The sequence below is a fragment of the Haemorhous mexicanus genome, chromosome 26, assembly GCF_027477595.1.
Source record: "Haemorhous mexicanus isolate bHaeMex1 chromosome 26, bHaeMex1.pri, whole genome shotgun sequence".
NCBI lineage: Eukaryota > Metazoa > Chordata > Aves > Passeriformes > Fringillidae > Haemorhous > Haemorhous mexicanus.
This window is the reverse complement of record NC_082366.1, coordinates 3,943,923-3,963,346: the sequence shown is the minus strand read 5'-3', so window position 1 is coordinate 3,963,346 and position 19,424 is coordinate 3,943,923. Positions and strand designations below refer to the sequence as shown.

The 19,424-nt window shown below is 48.9% G+C and overlaps 1 protein-coding gene across 3 annotated transcripts in view; it reads right to left on the bottom strand.

The window, feature by feature from the left end:
* Positions 1 to 591: 591 nt before the first annotated feature.
* Positions 592 to 19,424, bottom strand: part of ABCA12 (ATP binding cassette subfamily A member 12) — an 81,617-nt gene continuing 62,784 nt past the window's right edge. For 2 of the 3 annotated variants that reach the window (XM_059868216.1, XM_059868215.1), the window contains 16 exons: positions 19,004 to 19,091; positions 18,469 to 18,574; positions 15,098 to 15,152; positions 14,211 to 14,388; positions 11,648 to 11,763; positions 10,751 to 10,910; positions 9,225 to 9,493; positions 8,367 to 8,577; positions 6,801 to 6,910; positions 6,034 to 6,178; positions 5,771 to 5,905; positions 4,862 to 4,965; positions 4,526 to 4,618; positions 3,973 to 4,078; positions 3,192 to 3,329; positions 592 to 2,009 (listed from right to left, as the gene is read on the bottom strand). In XM_059868216.1, coding sequence (XP_059724199.1) covers positions 1,890 to 2,009; positions 3,192 to 3,329; positions 3,973 to 4,078; positions 4,526 to 4,618; positions 4,862 to 4,965; positions 5,771 to 5,905; positions 6,034 to 6,178; positions 6,801 to 6,910; positions 8,367 to 8,577; positions 9,225 to 9,493; positions 10,751 to 10,910; positions 11,648 to 11,763; positions 14,211 to 14,388; positions 15,098 to 15,152; positions 18,469 to 18,574; positions 19,004 to 19,091 — 2,134 coding nt within the window. In that variant the 3' untranslated portion in view covers positions 592 to 1,889. Of the gene's footprint in view, positions 2,010 to 3,191; positions 3,330 to 3,972; positions 4,079 to 4,525; positions 4,619 to 4,861; positions 4,966 to 5,770; positions 5,906 to 6,033; positions 6,251 to 6,800; positions 6,911 to 8,366; positions 8,578 to 9,224; positions 9,494 to 10,750; positions 10,911 to 11,647; positions 11,764 to 14,210; positions 14,389 to 15,097; positions 15,153 to 18,468; positions 18,575 to 19,003; positions 19,092 to 19,424 lie in introns of those variants that run through there. The other variant, XM_059868217.1, reaches the window with a different exon arrangement.

Genomic DNA, 19,424 nt, shown 5'->3' with positions numbered 1-19,424 from the left:
GATCTGTGTAAGATGTGCAATGAAAATGAGAAAAAAGAGCTTTTGCAGAGCTGGAGACATAATAATAGAAACTACAATGGATGTCTGGGCAGCTTTTTCAGTCACTTATAAACTGCAGGTGTCAAATGCATTCTGGAAAGAAGCTGAATCCCAGTTTTAATTACAGTCAGCAGGTTGAGGCATAATTCAAAGCTCTAAAACACTTTCAATCCATAATAAACTCCTCCTGCTATCAGTAAGAAGTTTACACCAAGACCAAGGAGAGGACATGACCTCCTTGCAGCAGCTAAACCTTGAACTTCAGCATCCCACTGAATACCAAGGGTGTTTGGGATTTTACAAAGTGCCTACTCCTTGCATGATTCTCACAGCAAACCCTGACATCACAGAGGAGCTGAACTACTCAAACTCATGGCCAGGGTAACAGAGATGTGTCATTGCAGCTTTCATCAAAGGTTCCTTTGACTCAAATTAGTTTGAGGGAAGGAAAAGAAAAGAAGAAAGAAACCACCTGGCTGGAATTGTGTGGGTGAACCCAGGTAAGATTGGGCCACCCCAGGTCTCACAAGGTAAGGCTTGATCTGCAATCTGTTTTACCAGCAACAGCAAGTTTATTGAGCTCAGAGTTTCAGTTCATTTTGTGCTTGAAGGTACATCAATGCCCTGACCCAAACCCAAGTCTTTGGGGCCTTATGCTGATACATCTAGTAAAGAATCATATTAAACTATTCTATCTATTAATCATTCTGGGGAGGAGAGCAGGGTGTGTGTGGTGGTGGGCTGAACTCAGCTGCTGGGGGCTGCTCTCAGAAGTGGGCAGAGCTCTCCCTTAAAGCCAGCAGGCAGAGTCTTTGAAGCAGGAGCTAATGATGCCTTATTATGTGGGAAAACACAGCTCCAGAGTCAGGGGGCAGCCAGCACGTGGGGTTGAGGAGAAAGGTCACTGGAGAGGACACAGAGAGGAAAAGCTGCTGGAGATGGAGGCTTTATGAGCAAGGGGGATGCTCCTTGCTTCTACTGTGCTCAGGGAAATAGAATCTTATGAAGCAAAGAGCTGCTTCTTGTCAGAGCATTCAGCCAACAGACCTGCCCTGTACCACTCCTCAGCTGTTCCAGAGCAGCCCTGAACTCCAGCCACAAGGAGAAAGGGGCTCGTGGGGGAATCATCTTCCACTGGGCACCAAGAGCCAGGAACTGCCTGGGACCAGGGGACTCACTCAAGGAGTTACACAGAGCAGGAAAAAGCTACAGGAACAAACCAAAACCACTGGAAGCACTAACTTAAAAAATAGTTATATTTGTGCTGACATAACCAGATAAGCTCTGTGTCATTACCAAAGATGGCCCCCACCAGTGGCCTTTGCCACTGTCAGTATTTAACACCTGCATCCTCACAACCCCCCTGTAAGGAGAGGCAAGGCCATGAGCCCCATTTCCCCAGGGGGAGCCTGTCAAAACAGAGCCACTTTCACCCAGGAAGTCTGCTGCTGAGCAGGGAGAGGAGGTGGGCTTTCCTCTGGGGCCGTGGGGCTGCTTTGTGGTCAGCCTGCACTGCCCACAGCTCCTCTGCTCCATCACGGCCACTCTGCTGCAAGCAAACAGCCACGAGCTGCAGGTGGTGTTGTGTAAATCCTCACAGTGATCATAAAACAAGAACTGGGGGTGGGGGGGAAAGAACCTGTGGAAAGACCAATCTGATTTGTAACCAAGTGCCAGTCTCAAACACCTACCACGTTCCTAGTGACATTAATGAAGCGCATATCAAAAACCAAAGTACTTGAAGAAAGTGGAACTGCTTATCCCCATCACCCTAAAATCACTTAAAACAGGGTTGGAGGGGCTGTCAGGTCTTTTCCCCAGCTTCCATGATCCCGTGTGGGTGGATCCCTTCAATAGATGGAGCTTATGGTGCTAGCCTGGCTACTTGTGTCAGAGCTGTCCAGCGTCACATCAGGACCTGCGTCGGTGCCATCAGGATCTGCTTGATCTTTAGCAAAGTTGATGAAAACCTGGAAGTTTAAAGGAAAACACTCAGTGTGTGACAGCATAAATAATTTATGACACGAATGAATATAAAAAAGGCATGGCTGTTCATTTGACTGTGAGCCTGGATTCACGCTGAATTTGAGAATTGCAGCTTCTGTGGGCTCATGTAAATAAATGGATGGGCACTCCTGTATCCAAAGGCAGACATTCCTGCATGGAACCTCATTGTCCTGCAGCTCAGGCTCGCCAGGAGCCAGCAAGGCACTGCCCATGCAGTGCTGGTTTCAATCACACTGTAATACAGTCCCATGATTACTTCATAAACCCATCTGTCTCTGTGTAATTGACATCTGTGCAAGCACAACTGCAGAGCGTACAGAGAGGTGTAGGAAATCACAGTAACAGCCTTCCTTTCAACAGCAGCTAATGAATACAGAAAGGACTCTTACCAGAACTCTCCCTGCAATCACATTTGCATATTCACCGAGCCAAGCTGTCCTCCCACAAAATTTGAGCTGGGGCTTCCTGCACTTTACCTGCCTGTTTCTCTCACAGCCACTGGCCCTTACTGGAGCAGCACTGAGGAAATCCCCTCCCTGACTGCTGTGTCACAGTCCATGGCACTGCAGGGCTGCAGCTCTGCTCCTCTGTCTGGGACAAACCTAATATTCCTGGTGCTGATGCTCAACAGGATCTGCTATCTGCTATCCAGATTTCTTCTGGATAGACCTTGTGGCAATCCCTTCAGCTAAGGTGCTCCCTGTAAGATTTTGTTGCCAGTGGGAATGTTCTTCCAAGGGAAAATGGAATGAGCCCCAAAGCTAAGTTTGGAGTAATGCTAAGCGAACTTGGAACCTGAAAAGTGACATTAAGCATATTTTCAATACCAGTGGAAAGCCTGGCCCTGGACTTGGGGGTGATTCATAGTCCTGCCCTTCACCCACACCCACGAGGCTCCTGAAGTCAGCAGTGACAGAGGGAAGAATAGGTCCTTTATGCTCCAGGCAGCTTTCTGTGTGTGTTTCCCTAGCACCAGCAGAGGTACCTGGAGGCAGCAGTGCTGACAAAGTACCCCCAGGAGGAATATAGATGGAAATCCCTTTCAAAGTGTAGTCTATTGTGTGCAGCAGTCCATTATGTGTAACCATCATTCTGCTCCCCTGTTAGCAGTTTTAAATGGATGGCCTCACATTTTAATTCCTTACCTCCTCCAGCGTTGTCTGACTCACAGAGAAGTGCCTGATGTTGAAGGCTGCTTTGCTGCCTTCCAGGAGATCAAATATATTTGCTACCCCTCCTGCAGAGACTGGGACGTGGTACTCCACCATCTTGAAATGCTGATCCTGTGGGGACAGGAGTGGTGGAGGAAAGCCCAGAGCCAACAGATCCAACAGCTGGAGCATGGCAGGATGAAGGGGCAGGGGCTGTGGTGTCTCCTGAATGTTATTGTCTGGGAGTGACCACTGTTTCCCCACTGGGAGTTCTTGTGGGGTTTGTGACTGGGGGAGCACAACTAAACTGCAAGGCTGGAGGCTCCAGGGTGGCCAAGGCATTTTCCAGCTCCAGGTCTGCAGTTTTGATTCATGCAGAGATTGGGTTACAGACAATGGATGGGATTTGTGACTCAGTTACTCTGGTTTTACAATTACTCAGTTACTGGAAGTACTGGAAGCATCTCTACCCACTGAACCTAAAGGGGGTTTCCATCCATTCCAGGCTTCAGTGGGAAGGGCATTCCCAGGGCAGAGGGTCACCTAACAGCTGCCTTCCAGGGTCACTGCAGCTCTTTGGCTGATGTTACTTCAGCCACCAGGAACTGGAGTGCTCCAGCCCTCAGGAAATGGAGCTGAAAGCAGTGACAAGTGTGGCTCTGAGAGCTCAGATCTATGTGCACAGTATGTCACAAGATGTCCACTTGGCAAGGATCTTCTTGGTCAGTTTGAAGGGATTTTGAAAGCCTCTCCTGAAAGCATTTGCCTTGCTTACCTTCAGGCATGTATTTGGGAAGTGTGACTTCATGAACTCTGTCAGCTTCTCAGTGCAAACTGTGCTGCTGTTTAAGTGCATCTTCACAGTGAATCCTCTTCCAAATCTGGGGGAGAAAGAAAATCACAATTAACGCTGTAGAAAAGAGAAAAACAGATGAAGAAACTCCTTTGAGAGTCCTGCACAGCTTCTTTGGGGAAATCTAATCCAGGCACGGTGCAGCTTGAATGGGGTCAGGGTTGTTAACCTGGAGTGAAACTTAGTAAGAAGCTGAGCTATTGTTATAACTAATAAAACCAAAGCTCAACCCTAATACACATTTTTCATTTGCAGCAGTGAACAGAATACTTTGGGGGACACATTCTGGGAAGACAGGCTGTGAGGGAGTAGAAAGTGCATTAGTTAACACAGAATTTCAGTGGAGTATAAGGGACATGAACCAGGAAAAGTCATTGTTTTGATAACACAGCTCTCATGTTCTGAGCACTCAGAGCTGTAGGTCAGTCACTCCAGAGGCTGTTCAGTGAAAGTGAAATAGGTTCACTTTACTGACCTGCTCTTGATGTGCTGCAAAGAGCCAATGCACTGGAAACTCCCATTCACCATGATGGCCAGCCTGGTACACAGGGCTTCACACTCCTCCATGCTGCAAAACCAACCAAGAAACTCTAGTAAGTCACTGAGAAGGAATAAAAACATGGTTAAGTACCTGGAGAACACCACTAAAGTTTTCCCTAAAGTGGGTCTTTGTGGACACCACAGTCAGCCACAACAAACCCCCAAACCTGCCACAGCTTGGTGCCCTGAAACTGTGCAAGGAGCAGGGAGGGATGGGTCTCTCCACACTTCTGCTGACCCCAAAAAGGGAGGCAGAGCAGCCCAGCCCTACCTGTGGGATGTGAGTATCACTGAGCATTTGTTCTGCACTTCCTCACTGATGATTTTCCAAAGGTGCCGTTTGGCGTTCGGGTCCATTCCAGAGCTCGGCTCGTCCTGTTGGGAAAGACAGGACTGGATGGAAATTTGCACTCAAAAAGGACTGGATGGAAATTTGCACTCAAAAAGTAAACAAGCCTGGGCTCAAGCAGTTTAGTATAGAGAGAATTCCCCCTCCTATTTTTATTGAGATTTTTTTTATCTCACAAAGCAGCAGGAGCACTGGCAGGTGGTCAGAAGTAAAGGCAGCACTGCTGGGCTCAGTAGAAGTTGGGACAAGGGATATTTATGTCCACTAGGTATCCAACTTATTATTGGAAATCCTGCTGCACACATTGAGTGCACAGCAAGTGGGAAAACTGCACAAAAAGCAACATTTTACCAATGGGGTAAGCCAATGGAAGAAGGAGAAATTCAGAGTGAAAGACAAGACAGGAAGCCAAATCTAAAAAAGCAGTCATGTTCTAAGCCTGAGGAATGTGGCTCCTTTGCTCTCCTACAGTTTTGAAGCCTTGGCTGCTGCTTTTCTTGCAAGGCTGTGCAGGTAAGCTGATAGAAATAAAAAACAAGACAGAGCTGGGAACTAGGAGAGTTTAATTGGCAAATATATGATCTATTTTTGACTTCTGGAAGATGCTGCCAGAGAAACTGAAAGACTTGCCACTCTCTTATGCCCTCAAAGAAAAGATGAGTGTTTGCTGGAACCTGAACTTTCCTGTGATGGTTTCTGTTCCCAGGCCAAGCACGGGTATGTGGGGAATGTCCCTTAAGCTGTGCCTGAGGAGGTTTTGTGAGACTGTCCAAGTTCTCCTGCCAGCCCAAGGACCTGCTCCTCTTCCCTCAACAAGAGCCCATTTCTCACCAGCAGCAGAATGGATGGATTGCCAATGAGAGCCAGAGCAGTTGACAGTTTCCTGTTGGTGCCATAGCTGCACATAGAGGTCACTCTGTCCTTGTAGGCCATCAGGTTCAGCCGGTGGAGGAGCTGGAGTACAACCTAGGGAACAAGAGTTCTGCTACCACAACCTGTCCAGCCCGTGGATTACCACACATGTGTCTAATGAAGGACTGATTTAAAGGCTCCAAATGACAGAAATGCTGCAAGTCAAAGCCCTTGTTACTCACTCCCTTGATGTCCCTCTCTGGGATGCCGTGCAGCCGAGCGTAGTAATACATGTGCTCCTCCACGGTCAGCAGGTCATCCAAGGCATCTTCCTGAGGACAGTAGCCAAAGAGTGACCAGTGGGCCTCACTGATGTCATTCAAGGACCTGTGTAAGGAGGTTCACATCACTGTAACCTCACTGAATTGCCAGTGGGCCTCACTGATGTCATTCAAGGACCTGTGTAAGGAGGTTCACATCACTGTAACCTCATTGAATTGCTCTGGAATCAAACAGGAGGGAGAAAATCTCTTTCTCCTACTCCCTACCAACCTCCTCAACCCTTGAAGGAAAATGCAAGATGGATCTGCAGAGCTCCAGCTTTCAGGCCCCCAGTTCTGCAGAGGCTGCATGTCCAGTATGTAGCTCTCCAGTTATTGCCAGCACCTCAGGTGGCACAGCTGCCACCAAGCCTACACCTGGTGAACAAAGCTTTGAGGTGAGCCCTGCTGGGCTCCAGGTCTGGCTTAGAAGTGGGATCACACTGCTCAGGATCTGAGCCTGATCTCATGTGCAATGGGCTGAAGTGGAACAAACACCTCTGAGCAGCAAAATGCAATCCCCTAAGAAGCAACCATGTCACTTTCAAAGGATGAATTCCCTGGCTTATTTACTTTGGCTTTGGTTTGAGTGTTTTATTTCAGACTTTTACATTTCTTTTCCTTTGCCACCCAGCCTTAAAAACTGCTCTCAGGTTGATTTGCTTCCCCAGAAATCACATCCTCCATACCCAGAATGATCCTGGACCCGCAGCCTTCCACTGGATGCTCCAATATCCCCTGTCAGCATCTTAAAGATTGTTGTCTTTCCAGCTCCATTCACACCAAGCAAGCCAAAGCACTGGGAAAAAAAAGTCAAGATGTAAACCTGCTGTATTTGTAATGCAGAAATATTGCTCTGAGATGGGTGCTCAGTGCACCTTGCCCCTTCTTTCACCAGTCCCTAGAGCAAGATGAATTGCCAGAGGAACTCAGAGCATGCCAGTGTTACAGTGGAGTTGTTTATGGTGCCATACACTCCAGCTTATATCAGCACCATTTGTTTAACATGGTGAAGAACCAAGGATGTGTGTCCAGTAGAGTCAGTCCCTTTACTGTGAGGTGCACTTCTGCAGGAGCTCAGGCCAAATCCTCATCAGCTCATCTGTGCCAAGCCTCCCCTTGACAGGGACAGAGCTGCTCCTGGGGATGGGGTGAGTGAGGTTTGGGCTGGCACTGGTTAAGACCTTCATCAACACAAGGTTTTTGTTACATAGTATCACCAGAGCACTACCTTAATAAGATGAAGAATTGTCTTCCTGCATGTCGTGGAAAAATCCACATTTTATAGCTAAGGCTGGAGATAGGCAGTTGTGTGTTGCATCAGGCATCTCCATTGTGCTGATAATTACTGTTATTTTGCCATCATTAGTACAGACCAGCTGATGTGAAAGTCCTCCTGTGCTGGGGATGCACAGCAATCCAGGGCTCTTCCCCACCTTGGTCCATACAGGTCCATACAGTCTGCAGTGCAGGGCCACAGCTCCTGCTTACAGGTGGGGAATGGTGCCCTGAATCCCACCAGCATCAGAGTGAATTCTTCTAGAAGTCAGAGACCTCAGTGCCAGTCCTGGCTTATAAAAAATGCTCAGCCATAAAGACCAGCACAGTGTCCATGTGAGGATACTGTCCTTTCATCTCAGTGGGACCCAGGCCATTAAAATAAACCAGGTGCCAAGGATTAATTCCAAGCTTCCCCACAAGTCAGGTGCACAGCCTGAGGTAGAATCTGGTCTCCAGTTTCCTCTGGATCTCAGGGGTGCTCTGTGTACTCCTGTCTTTTCACCTCTCAGGGAGGCAGCTGCACTGACATGACCAAAGAATGCTTTTTCTTTGGAGCTAATTTTAGGTCCTGATTCATGAAAATGTGTGTTCATCTGGAGTGATTTGTCTTCCCCTGATGGGATAACACAAGCAGATAAGCCTGACTCACCATGTCCCATGCAGTTCAGGTGAATAATTTCAGCTGGACACGTCCTGCTGTTCTCATTCACCACCTGGTGATCCCCAGTGACCCCCCCAAGACTGCACTGAACAAACAGAGCATGCAGCCATTTTGCTCTGAATATAGAGCTCCATCAATTCCCATCCACCTTCCCTCCTTCTAGGGCCTTCAAACTGTCACTTGATGTCCCAAATCTACCAGGAACCTTTTGTCACTGCTGCAACCCCAATAAATGAGGCAAAGAAAGGGACAGGCCAGAGCAGAACAAGCCATTGAGAGGGGAAGGTGCCTGCAGCCTTCTCCCCTCGCTCACCTCCCCAGCAGGGATGCCAAGGCTGATGTTCTTCACGGCTGTGATGCGTTTGTGAGGGAGGTGGTAGATCTTGGTGAGGTTCTGGAGCTGCACCACGTCGAAGTCAGCTTTGCCAGACTCCACCCGGCTCCTCTCTGCCTGGACATCCCCATCCTCCACGGCCGCAGGGGGCAGAAGGGAGGCTTTGCCATGGACTCTGTCAAACAGGAACCTGGGGGAGGGCAGAGACGGACTCAGCCTCCAGCAGCAGCCGGGATAGATCCCGGGGAGCCTCCCTGTGAGATCCCAGGGCATGCACACAATACTCAGAGTTTCTATTCTCTCCTGCTATTTGCTCCACCCAGTGTTCTCTTCCTGCCTGTTTTTTTTCCCCTCTTTTTCAGCAGATATTCTGGGCTGGAGCAGGTCCTGCCTTGTGGACAGCTCCTAATGCAGGTGACAGGGATGTTCTCACTCCTCTCTGTGTGCACCCAGGGCAGAGGAGATGGGGAGAGCCAAACAGAGGAGGCTGTCAGTGGGATGACTGCCCTCACCAACAGCTGAGCATCCAGCCACCAACCCCAGGGCTGCAGTGCCAGCCAGCACCAACTACCAGGGCACTCTGTAAACTCCACCTCTGGTAGTTAATATTCTAATATTAACTGAGAGAAAACTCACTCCACATTCACAAATTGTCCTGGAAATTTGTGGGCTGGATAATTGCCAGTGATGGTGTGGGAGCCCGGAATGAGACCATGGAGCTGTGGCTGGGGCTGCTCCCAGTGAGGCTCCAGGTGTTACTTAGGACTTGGGCTCCAGGTGTTACTTAGGACTTGGGCTCCAGATGTTACTTAGGACTTGGCTCCAGGTGTTACTTACTCCAGGACCTTGTTCCAGACTCTCTGGACCATCCTGTCGTGAACTGTGAGTCGAATGGCAAAGAACACGGTGCCCTGGATGAACATGGCCAGCAGCTTGGACGTGGTCTTGTCCAGCTCAAAGGTTTTGTCAGGGTAGTCCACTCCATAGGCTCTTAAGAAGCCCAGCAGTGCCTGATCCTGAGACAGTTCAATCAAGCCATAGCCAAAGCAAAATTGTGGGAACAGGAGGAACACATGCCTTAAATTTTCAGCAAGATCACGCAAGCCCTGGAAAAAAAAAAAAACAAAGAGCAGCACAGTCAGTCACTGCTTTTATTCATGGAATAAATTCATAGGTTTTACTGTGGGACTGAAGTGTAACAATTACATTGGGATTTGCCTGTGTCTCAGCAGAGATAAATTGAGAGCAAAGAGCTCTGCAGACAGCTCGTTTCACAGGCACAAGGTCATAAAAGTCAACAGGCAGCTCTGAGGTTGTGATCACCCATAGTAAACAGCAGCCAGTTCCCAGCATGGTCCCTGCTGCTGCTCCAGCACTCTGAACCCACCCAGGAGCCAGAGCTGAGTCCTGCCACTGTGCCCCCCTAATCTGCTCCCCTGGAGCACTGCCCTGTCTGTTTTCCTTGGACAAACATCTCCACAAAACAAAAGATTTGGCTTTTCTAGACACAGAAGGGCTTTTCCAGCTAATTCACAGCAGAACAGCCCAGTGCAGTCTCACAGCAAAGAACTCTGGTACATTTCTAGCAGAAGAAAGGATTAGTGCACAAAGCAAACTGGAGAGGCACTAAATTAGCATGGAAGGGAACTGACTCCCTGCCACTGGGGCACAGAAGGATGAAAGGTGATCATAATTGCATATCCCTAAAATCCAAGGGGTTGCTGAACAAACTCTGTCCAGACAGAGAGAAAAATCCAACCCAGCTATTGTAATTGCTCTCCAGAAAGAAAGAAACCTAAGTGTAAAGTGTGCATTTTATCCCAGCCATTCCCAGGCAGATCTCAGTTTAAGAGAGGGCTTTACTTTAGGGAATCATCACTGTCTCTGGGTTGTTTTTCATCCTTGCAGGGAGAAGATGACTGCACTACAGACTGAAATGACAGACAGCTGGTGCTGGGTTAACTGCAGCCCATGTCAGACTCAGGGCAGTGACATTCAACTGTCACCCCCCCCAGCCCATGCTCAAGAACTCAGCAATGGTTTGAAGTGTCCATCAACAACTTCTTATCAAGCATCTCCACCACCTCCTGCCCTCCACCTTCCATCACCAGGGTGGTTATAAACTGTCCTCAGTTTTCTCCCTCTCTTTTCATGTTCTCCCCTCTGTCACCATCATTTCCTTCTTTGCTGGGGGTGCAGATTTACAGACAAGCAAGATCCATATGTGACTCCTGTCCTGTCTGTAGGGAACCCCATGAAATCCTGTGACTGTGTCCAGCTGCTAGAGACCTGATCAAAGCCACCAAGCCCACAGGCAGCCTCCTGCTGGGTCACCACAGGGTCAGTACCTGTGGGGCTCCTACCTGGTCTGTGGCTTTCTCCTGGGAGAGCAGGAACACAACAGAGTGAGTGATAATGGTGTTGATGCCAAAGAACAGGTTGACACAGACATAAACAATGAAGGCCATCCCTGTTTCCTTGAAAAGCCCAGCCAGCAGGTACATCCAGGAAAATGATGCATATCTATAAATACCAACAGTGCAGAGAAAACCATGGTAACTCAAAGGCTACTTTGAAAACAAACCACTGAAGACATCAGACAACACAATCATTGGATGGTTTGAGTTTGAAGAGAGCTTAAAGCCCATCCAGTTCCACCCCCTGCCATGAGCAGGGACACCTGCCACTAGATCAGGCTGCTCCAAGCCCTGTCCAACCTGGCTTTGAACACTCCCAGAGTTGGAACACAACAGTTCTGTTCTGGCATGTAATTACATTTCCACATGACAGAGCTTAAAGAAAGGAAAAATGCCTTTGTGTCTGTTAGAATTTGGAGAAAAGGTTTATGAGACATACTTTGAACATGGAACCCCCCTGAAAACAGAGATACTGGGCCTGAAGGATTCAAAGCCAGGCAGAGTTTGTCTAAGTTTTCCAGAATTGTGCTACTGCTGTTTATTTTGCTCTGTGATATTAAAATGCTCTTGGACTTTGCAAGAGGTCAGCAAGCATTTGTTTATAGCTTGGGCTGTTCCTGGATATTTCTATATCCTCACACAGGGATTGCTTTGAATAAAGAAGCATGACAACAATGCTTCACCTCCCTGCTCCTGCAAGGAACAACTCAGTCACTGTTTGTGAAGGGCATGTTGAAGAGAAAAGCCCAGATATTCCCCCCTGGATCTCAGACTGCAGCAGCCTGCAAGATCCACTTCCTTACCCTGTGCAGTGATATTTAAATAACTAAGCTCCACACTTACCCAAAGAGTAACAGCAGAAGAAATACTGCCACTAAGTTACTGTTGTTGCAGAAAGCTGGGATCTGGAAGGCTGAAATAACTCCTACTGAGAGTCCAATAGGGACCATAAAAAGTACCTGCAAAATGATATTAAAAAGGTGTTACTAGGACAACAGTTCTACAACCATACAGAAGAAACAATGTCAGGACTGAATCTGGTCCAACAAATGCAGCTTGGTTTGGTTTTTCTAGGGAAACCAATCACAGGTGGGCTCTCAATTCCCCCCAGATGAATTGCAGATGAAAACCCACAAAGCCTCTTTGAATAGGCAAAGCCTCAGCACTGAGGAGGGTGGGCAGAAAGTACTTAAAAAAAAAAGGTTGTGAATGAAAAATACCCCTCTGGGTTTTCTGTTAGCCTTGCAGTCAGACCACTTCATTGTGCCCTGTAAATCTAGTCTTTATAGTGTCGAGTCAAGCCAGAGATCTACCAAATGTCTGCCTGGAGAGCTCCTCTCCTCCCCTGCTCTGGGATTTAGCAGAATTTACTGGCAGGGATTCACTGAGAAATATCAAGTTGCCGAGAGCGCTGGATTAGTTTCAGCCCGCTGAATACCGACTGTGCAAGGACTCCGGGGATTTTGCCACAGGCTGATTTACAAATATGCAGGGCTGGAGGGAGGGCCCGGAGCGGGCAGGCAGGCACAGACCAGCTCCACCCTCCCTGCTGTGCACTGCCCAGCCAGGCTGGGGCCACGCTGCCCTGGGACCCCTTCCACACCTCCTGCAGGGCAGAGCATCCTTGTGCTACTGCCTGTGATCCCCTCCATCCCTCCTGCAGGGCAGAGCATCCTTGTGCTGCTGCTTTGGGACCCCCTCCATCCCTCCTGCAGGGCAGGGCATCCTTGTGCTGCTGCTTTGGGATCCCCTCCATTCCTCCTGTAGGGCAGAGCATCCTTGTGCTGCTGCTTTGGGACCCCTTCCACTCCTCCTGCAGGGCAGAGCATCCTTGTGCTGCTGCCTTGTGACCCCTTCTACTCCTCCTGCAGGGCAGGGCATCCTTGTGCTGCTGCTTTGGGACCCCCTCCATCCCTCCTGCAGGGCAGGGCATCCTTGTGCTGCTGCCTGTGATCCCTTCCACTCCTCCTGCAGGGCAGGGCAGGGCATCCTTGTGCTGCTGCTTTGGGATCCCCTCCACTCCTCCTGCAGGGCAGGGCATCCTTGTACTGCTGCTTTGGGACCCCTTCCACTCCTCCTGCAGGGCAGGGCATCCTTGTGCTGCTGCCTGTGATCCCTTCCATTCCTCCTGCAGGGCAGGGCATCCTTGTGCTGCTGCTTTGGGACCCCTTCCATTCCTCCTGCAGGGCAGGGCATCCTTGTGCTGCTGCTTTGGGACCCCTTCCATTCCTCCTGCAGGGCAGAGCATCCTTGTGCTGCTGCTTTGGGACCCCTTCTATTCCTCCTGCAGGGCAGGGCATCCTTGTGCTGCTGCTTTGGGACCCCTTCCATTCCTCCTGCAGGGCAGAGCATCCTTGTGCTGCTGCTTTGGGATCTCCTCCACTCCTCCTGCAGGGCAGGACATCCTTGTGCTGCTGCTTTGGGATCCCCTCCATCCCTCCTGCAGGGCAGAGCATCCTTGTGCTGCTGCCTGTGATCCCTTCCATTCCTCCCTGCACCAAAGAGGGTCAATCACCCAAATGGCCTTGAGGTTTTGGGAAGCAATGGAATCACTGGGATTTCAGGCTCTTGCAGATCTGTGTGGGATGGGGGGAGCAGGTCAGCACTGCAGCCCAGCTGGCAGTGCCCAGGCTCAGGAGCTGAGCTTGGCTGCACTGCCCATTCCCTGTGTGAGGGTCTGAGAGCCTGCACCACGGGGAATGCAGAACACACAAAGCACTCCAGCCTACAGACACTCCAAACATTGTTCCCCTTGGCCCAGCAATGCTTTCCAACAGTGCCATGAACCCTCTGCCCCAGGAGGAAACAACTTCAGGAGGAACAGGGGCACACCTGTGCCAGGGAATGCAGCACAGTGCTGGGAGCTCAGCAAGGCACATCCAAGCAGCACTGTGAAACAGAACTGCTCAGGTCCTGCAAGACTGCATTTGTAGCTTTTCTTGGCTTCAAAACTTTATAACACAGACTCTTACAGACAGCATTCCAGCCAGAGGTGGGGTTTTGCCCAGCAGGGTTGTGTCAGCTGAGGGATGCCTGCTGCTGTGGGATCCCAGAGTGGCTGCAGCCCCGAGCCCCAAAGCCTCACCCCAGAGCTGGGGAGCCTGGCTGACAGCAGATCCAGCCCTGCAAGCTGTCAGAGCAGCAGCTGGGTGCTGGGATGGAAATCAAGCTGCAGCCTGCTCCCATGTAAATGTGCTGGGTGTTTTACACCACTCCAGAGGGCAGGAATGCCTTTGCTTGGCAGAATCCAGTGCTGCAGTTCACATCTAATCTTCCCCATTGCCTTGGAGAACAATTACTGCACAACACTCTTGGTAGCAATAGGAAGAACTTTAAATAAAGAACTTTTTTCCCCCCATGGTATGTAATGCTCCCCCTGGTGCATTTAGGAATGTGAATTATTTACCAGATCATAAACCAAGTTGGTCACCCAGTAGGTTGTCATCCCAATGCCTGAAATGTGCTGCAGCTGCTTGGCTTTGGTTTGGTGCTCCTTGACCATGTAGAGCACAAAGCTTGCAGTGGTGATGGAGTAGCCCACCAAAACAGACATGGACACTATGATGTCCAGTAAGCTGTTGAGCCTGGGAAAAAAGGGGAGAAAGATGCATTTGGTGAGTGAAAGTGGCAGATTTGCCTCACTGTGAGGCTTGGTCAGAGCTCAGAAGCAATAAGGTCCTGATTCATGGACAGATCTTTTATAATCCAGGGATGGTTTGGGGCTGGAAGGGACCTCAAAGCCCATCCCAGCCCTCTGCCATGGGCAGGGACACCTTCCATTATCCCAGGCTGGTCCAAGCCCTGTCCAGCCTGGCCTGGGACACTCACCCCCCTCACAAAGGAGAATTTCTTCCTTTTTTTGCTCCTTTTGCTGATGGCAATGATTTCCAGCAAAAGGGACTCACAGGACTGAGCTGGAGTGCTGGACCTCAGCATGGAGTGGAAGGGCCAAAAGAAAAATAATGTCATCATCATAATTACTATTATCACATCATCATAATCCTTTTTTATTTATTTATTTATTTATATGCCCAAGCACACAAATGTGTGAGGCTGTAACTGTGACCTCCAGATCTCCATGAGATCCTGCCAAAAAAAAAACCCCCAGGAATCCCCAGTTCTGGGGCAAGTAGGACACTATTCATGAATAGGGGGAATGAAGATGAGTGAGAACAGTTTCATCACTTAGAGAAAGATATGCAGGAATTTAGGCTGGTTTATGGCTTGCAATAAGCTGGTTTGCTCCTTTTAAAGCTAAAAAAATTCAGGCATCAGCCAAATGAATCTTCTTACATTACTTGTTCTTGACTCTGTCCTCCAGGATATGGGTGAGCTGATAGGAAAATACCTATGGGAGGAAAGAAAAGAAAAAAAGAAATTGAAAATGTGTCCAGATTAAAGCTTCCTTCACCAGCTCCTGATAGTGACAACAGTATAGAAAACTGAGAGAAAAGAGAAGAAAAGCAGATCAAAAGTGTGTTTCTGCTCTGTCATCTCTGTGTGATCTCGGGCAGGATTTTGTGCATCCTCCTTTTTCCTAGGATTTCACTTGGCTGCAAGCAGATCTGAAATGCAAACCCTGGGCCCTGCTCCTCCAGCTGTGTGGCTGCCAGCCCCATTCCCTTCCCCCACTCAAATCAGGCACTGTGGGGCTGTGCTGTCCAGCTCAGATCCCTCAGCACTGATTCCTTCCAGACTGATGGATGTGTTCTGTTTCAGAGCTGCTGTCTGCTGAGCCCACCTTGTTCCATTGGTTCTTTTATCACCAGGAACAATTCCTTCCCTGCTGCCCTCCTCCACAACTGCTACCTGCCTGTGATAGATGTTTTTCTTTCTCCATATGGGATCTGTGGAGGTGAGAGCAGAAACCCAGGTAAGCTACTTTTGCCCCCAGTGTGGCAGGGAGTTAATTCTGAACTGTTCTGTCTTAAAAAGCTAGAAAAAAAAAAAAAAAGAGAATTTTGATCAAAGTTACTAGCAAAAATTTAATTATCACACTAATAAGTCCCTGTGATGTTTTCCAAAAAAACCCCAATCTATTAAAAATGAGTTTGTATCAGGCCCAAACTGCAACTGAGAAATTCTCTGCTTATGTGCAGGTCTCTTCAGATGAGGTTTAAGCACTCCTTCTCCAAGGAGAACACCCAGCCCAAAAGACACTGGTATTGTTCACCACAGTGCTTCTCATGTCTGGAGGCAATTGGTGCCCACAAAAGCAAAAGGAGCACAGAGGGGCACTGGTGGGCCAGCCCCAACCTCCAGTGCAGGGCTCTGCCCTGGCCCAGCCCAGTCTCTAAGACTCCAGAGCCTGAGAAAGGGCTCCCATGTTTATGTGCCTAAAATTGTGGCTCTCAATTCGTATTTTGACATCTAAAAAAATGCCTCAGGGAGTGCTGGGGGACCTCCAGCTGCTCTTAAATCCAGAGATTTTCTACACCATGCCACTTGTGGAATTTAAACTCCTCACAGCCAGGTGGCAGACCTTAGGAATGATGTGATGAAGAATTATCCTGGGTAATTTCCCCTAAGAATGGGCACTCTGACAGGGGGACCAGAAGGGAGGAGCCTGAGGGTTTAGCTGACCAAATGCCATACTGAGCAAATGAATCTGAAAGGAAGGATTTAATCAGAAATTAATTTTGGAGGGAAAAAAAAAACCCAACCAAACCTCAGTCTTGTCATCAGTGAGAGAAATGGGATTAAAATCCTGGACTGCTGATAAAGCCATACAAACAGCCAGGAAATGTTTCTCTTTTCCAAAAGGGAGAGAGAGAAAGAAAGATACTGTCTGTCTAATCTGTTAATACTTCACTATGAAGCCATTTTCCTTTACTGGAGCTTAGGCTAGAAGTCAAAATTTCCATTTCAATGCTTCCTCCTTTTTTGTTAGCTGGGATTGAGAGAAGAGAAAGCACAATACACAGAAGTCAAAAGCTATTATGACTTGCTTAGTGACAGGGTAAAAAGCTTTTTATGTATTTTTTTAAAATACACCCAGTCTAAGTCAAACCTCTAAAGCAGGACTGGCACCTCTTTCTGAGTGCTGAAGTGACAACACACTTTGATCTGGCCATTTCAATGGCTCTTAAACCATCATTTATTTGTCACAACAACAACTCCACTGAGCTGCCAGGAGCATACCCCAAGGAATGTGCCTTCTCTTGTATTTCAGACTGGATTTACTCCACCTCAGGGGAACCAGCCTCATCCACTCACTTTATTTCTCTCCTTCTCTGGCTTGGATGATTAGTGGGAAGCACAGAATTGTCTGTCTGGTCATTTACTACTAAGCATTTCTTTCCAAAACCACAGAAGCAGTGGGACAGATGGAACAAAATTCTTTCCCCCTGAAAATTGCTATTTTGCTGGTAGAAAACTTTCCCTGTGAAAACTTTCTGGCTGTTCACAAGAGCTTCCTGCCTTTGCTCTTTGCTCTTTCCCAACAGAGCATGTGTTGGGAATAGAGACAGAGCAAGGAGCTTCACTGCTTAATAATTCAGCTGCTCTGGGATGTGGAAGTGCCTGGCTGGGGTCTCCTCTCTGGGCAGCTCTGTGATGTGTGAGCTGAGGGCACACTGCAAACCCCAGAGGGGACAGCCAGGCCCTGACTGAGGGGGTGGCCAGGACAAGGCTCTGGTGTCACTCCCTGTGAGCTGAGCTGGCTGGGAGGGGAGTCTCAGTGCAGTGGAGTGAGCTGGGAAGCACTGGGGGCCACTTGTGATCAGCATCTGCTGCTGCTGGAATTCAGGGTGTCACACACAAAGCTTCAGGCCACATGCCTGGTTCCATCATAGCTCAGTTCAGGCGTGTCCTGTGAGCCAAGAGACACTGCCACCCGTCCCTGTGTCACCAGGGACAGCAGCCCTCTGAGGTGAGCAGGGCTAGACATGGCTGGAAGGGCACTGCAGCTCCAAGAAGGTCAGTCAGGAGGGTGACACAATTGCTGCTCTTGGCAGAGCAGAGCCCAGACATCTCTGTGCAAGATAAATCTCCTCTTGTCTCTGCACCCTGGCCCTCTCTGGAGGCAGACACACCTGCAGACAGGTTTGTGCCCACACTGCACTGTGAAAGGTGCTAAACTGCAAAGGGAAAGGCAAGGTGCCCTGGTTTACCAGCAGGAATTTGGGTTGCTGCAGTGTGTTATGGAGGAGAAGCTATGAGGACTCCAAATGGGCCATCAGCACTCCAGGATCTGTGTATGTCAGGTGTCAGAGTCAAAACACAGCTGGAAACTATGCTCCTCCTTTAATCTCCACACACCCTGGGCTGCTCTCAGCAGATGGGTGACATCTTAAAATTTCCCAGTCTAACCCACCCCTGGAGATGACCCAGAGGAGCTTTTCTCTGATGGGCACCTCTCAAGAGACAGCCTTGCAGTGCCACATGAGAGGCACTAAATCCATCAGGAACTGCTGGCATGTCTCAGATGAAGTGTTTCACATAGGACCTGGGGCTCCCTGCCCAGCTCCCCTGAGCCTCTGACTAAGACAAATGAACTCTGTGAGTTATTCATGCTCTTGAATTCTGTTTGGAAAGGAATTGCAGAACAGTGAGTAAAGGAAAGGCCTCATTGAAGTCAAGGGAAGTGTTGTCATTGATTTCAGCAGAAGCAGGATATCCCTCCAAAGGGGAGAAGTTCTCTGCTCCTGTAAAGGGACACTTACCATATCTGGAAGTCTCATTTTTTGGCAAGTTGGCTCGAAGAATGAAGTTGTTCAAGCTGTTGAGATAGGCTGGGAGGCTGTGATAACCCTCAGGATTGTACCACACCTGCACACAATTGAGAAATTATTACTGACAACATGTTGGTTTGTCCTGCTTCACTTCTGCAAACCACCTCACATTTTAGCCCTGGTGTTTTTCATTTTCACGGAGCTGAACCAGAGAAATGGGCATATCAGAATGCACCAGCCCTTGTTATGGTACATACATCCCCTCATGAGATAAAAGTGTTACTAATTGATCTTTTCACCTCTGTATAATAAAATTATGACAGCAGAAAAATTACCTCCTGCTAGCAAGAGAAGTGAGAGAAAAGAGAGAAAAGGGGAGAGAAAAAAAAAATGAACTGCAAGTCATCTTTGTCATGCCATGCTGCAGATTTCAGAGGGTTTTGTTTGGTTTTTTTTGGAATTTCCATGAACTTGACATTGCTTCTCCTGTGTCCCACACCAGGGTGAGCAGGTGGAGGTTGGTTACCTTAGTCAGTGTTCTGTTGGGGGGCACTGGCCTGATGTCAAACTGCAGATCTGGTGTCAAAGGCAGCCCAAAGCTCCAGCCACCATACCTGAGTGAAAACCAGAGGGAAATGCATTGCTGCCCTCATCCCAAAGCCCTGATTGCCTTGGATGAGCCATGCTAACTGCCACTGTCCCCCCAGGCAATTCCAGCCTGACTTCAGAGAGCTTATCCCAGGTGGGGCCCTGCCACCTCTCCCCTGGGAGCCTTTCTTTGGGGGAAAAAACCCCAGAAGCTTGGTAGCCTTGTCAGAAAGCTGCTGAAAGCCTCCCTTTGAGGCAGATCCTGGAGCTGTGAGCCTGCCACTCTGGGGTGAGATGCTGCTTCTGACCCAGGAGATGAGCAGCTCAGTTTGTCAGTGGCAGATGGACACATTTCCTGC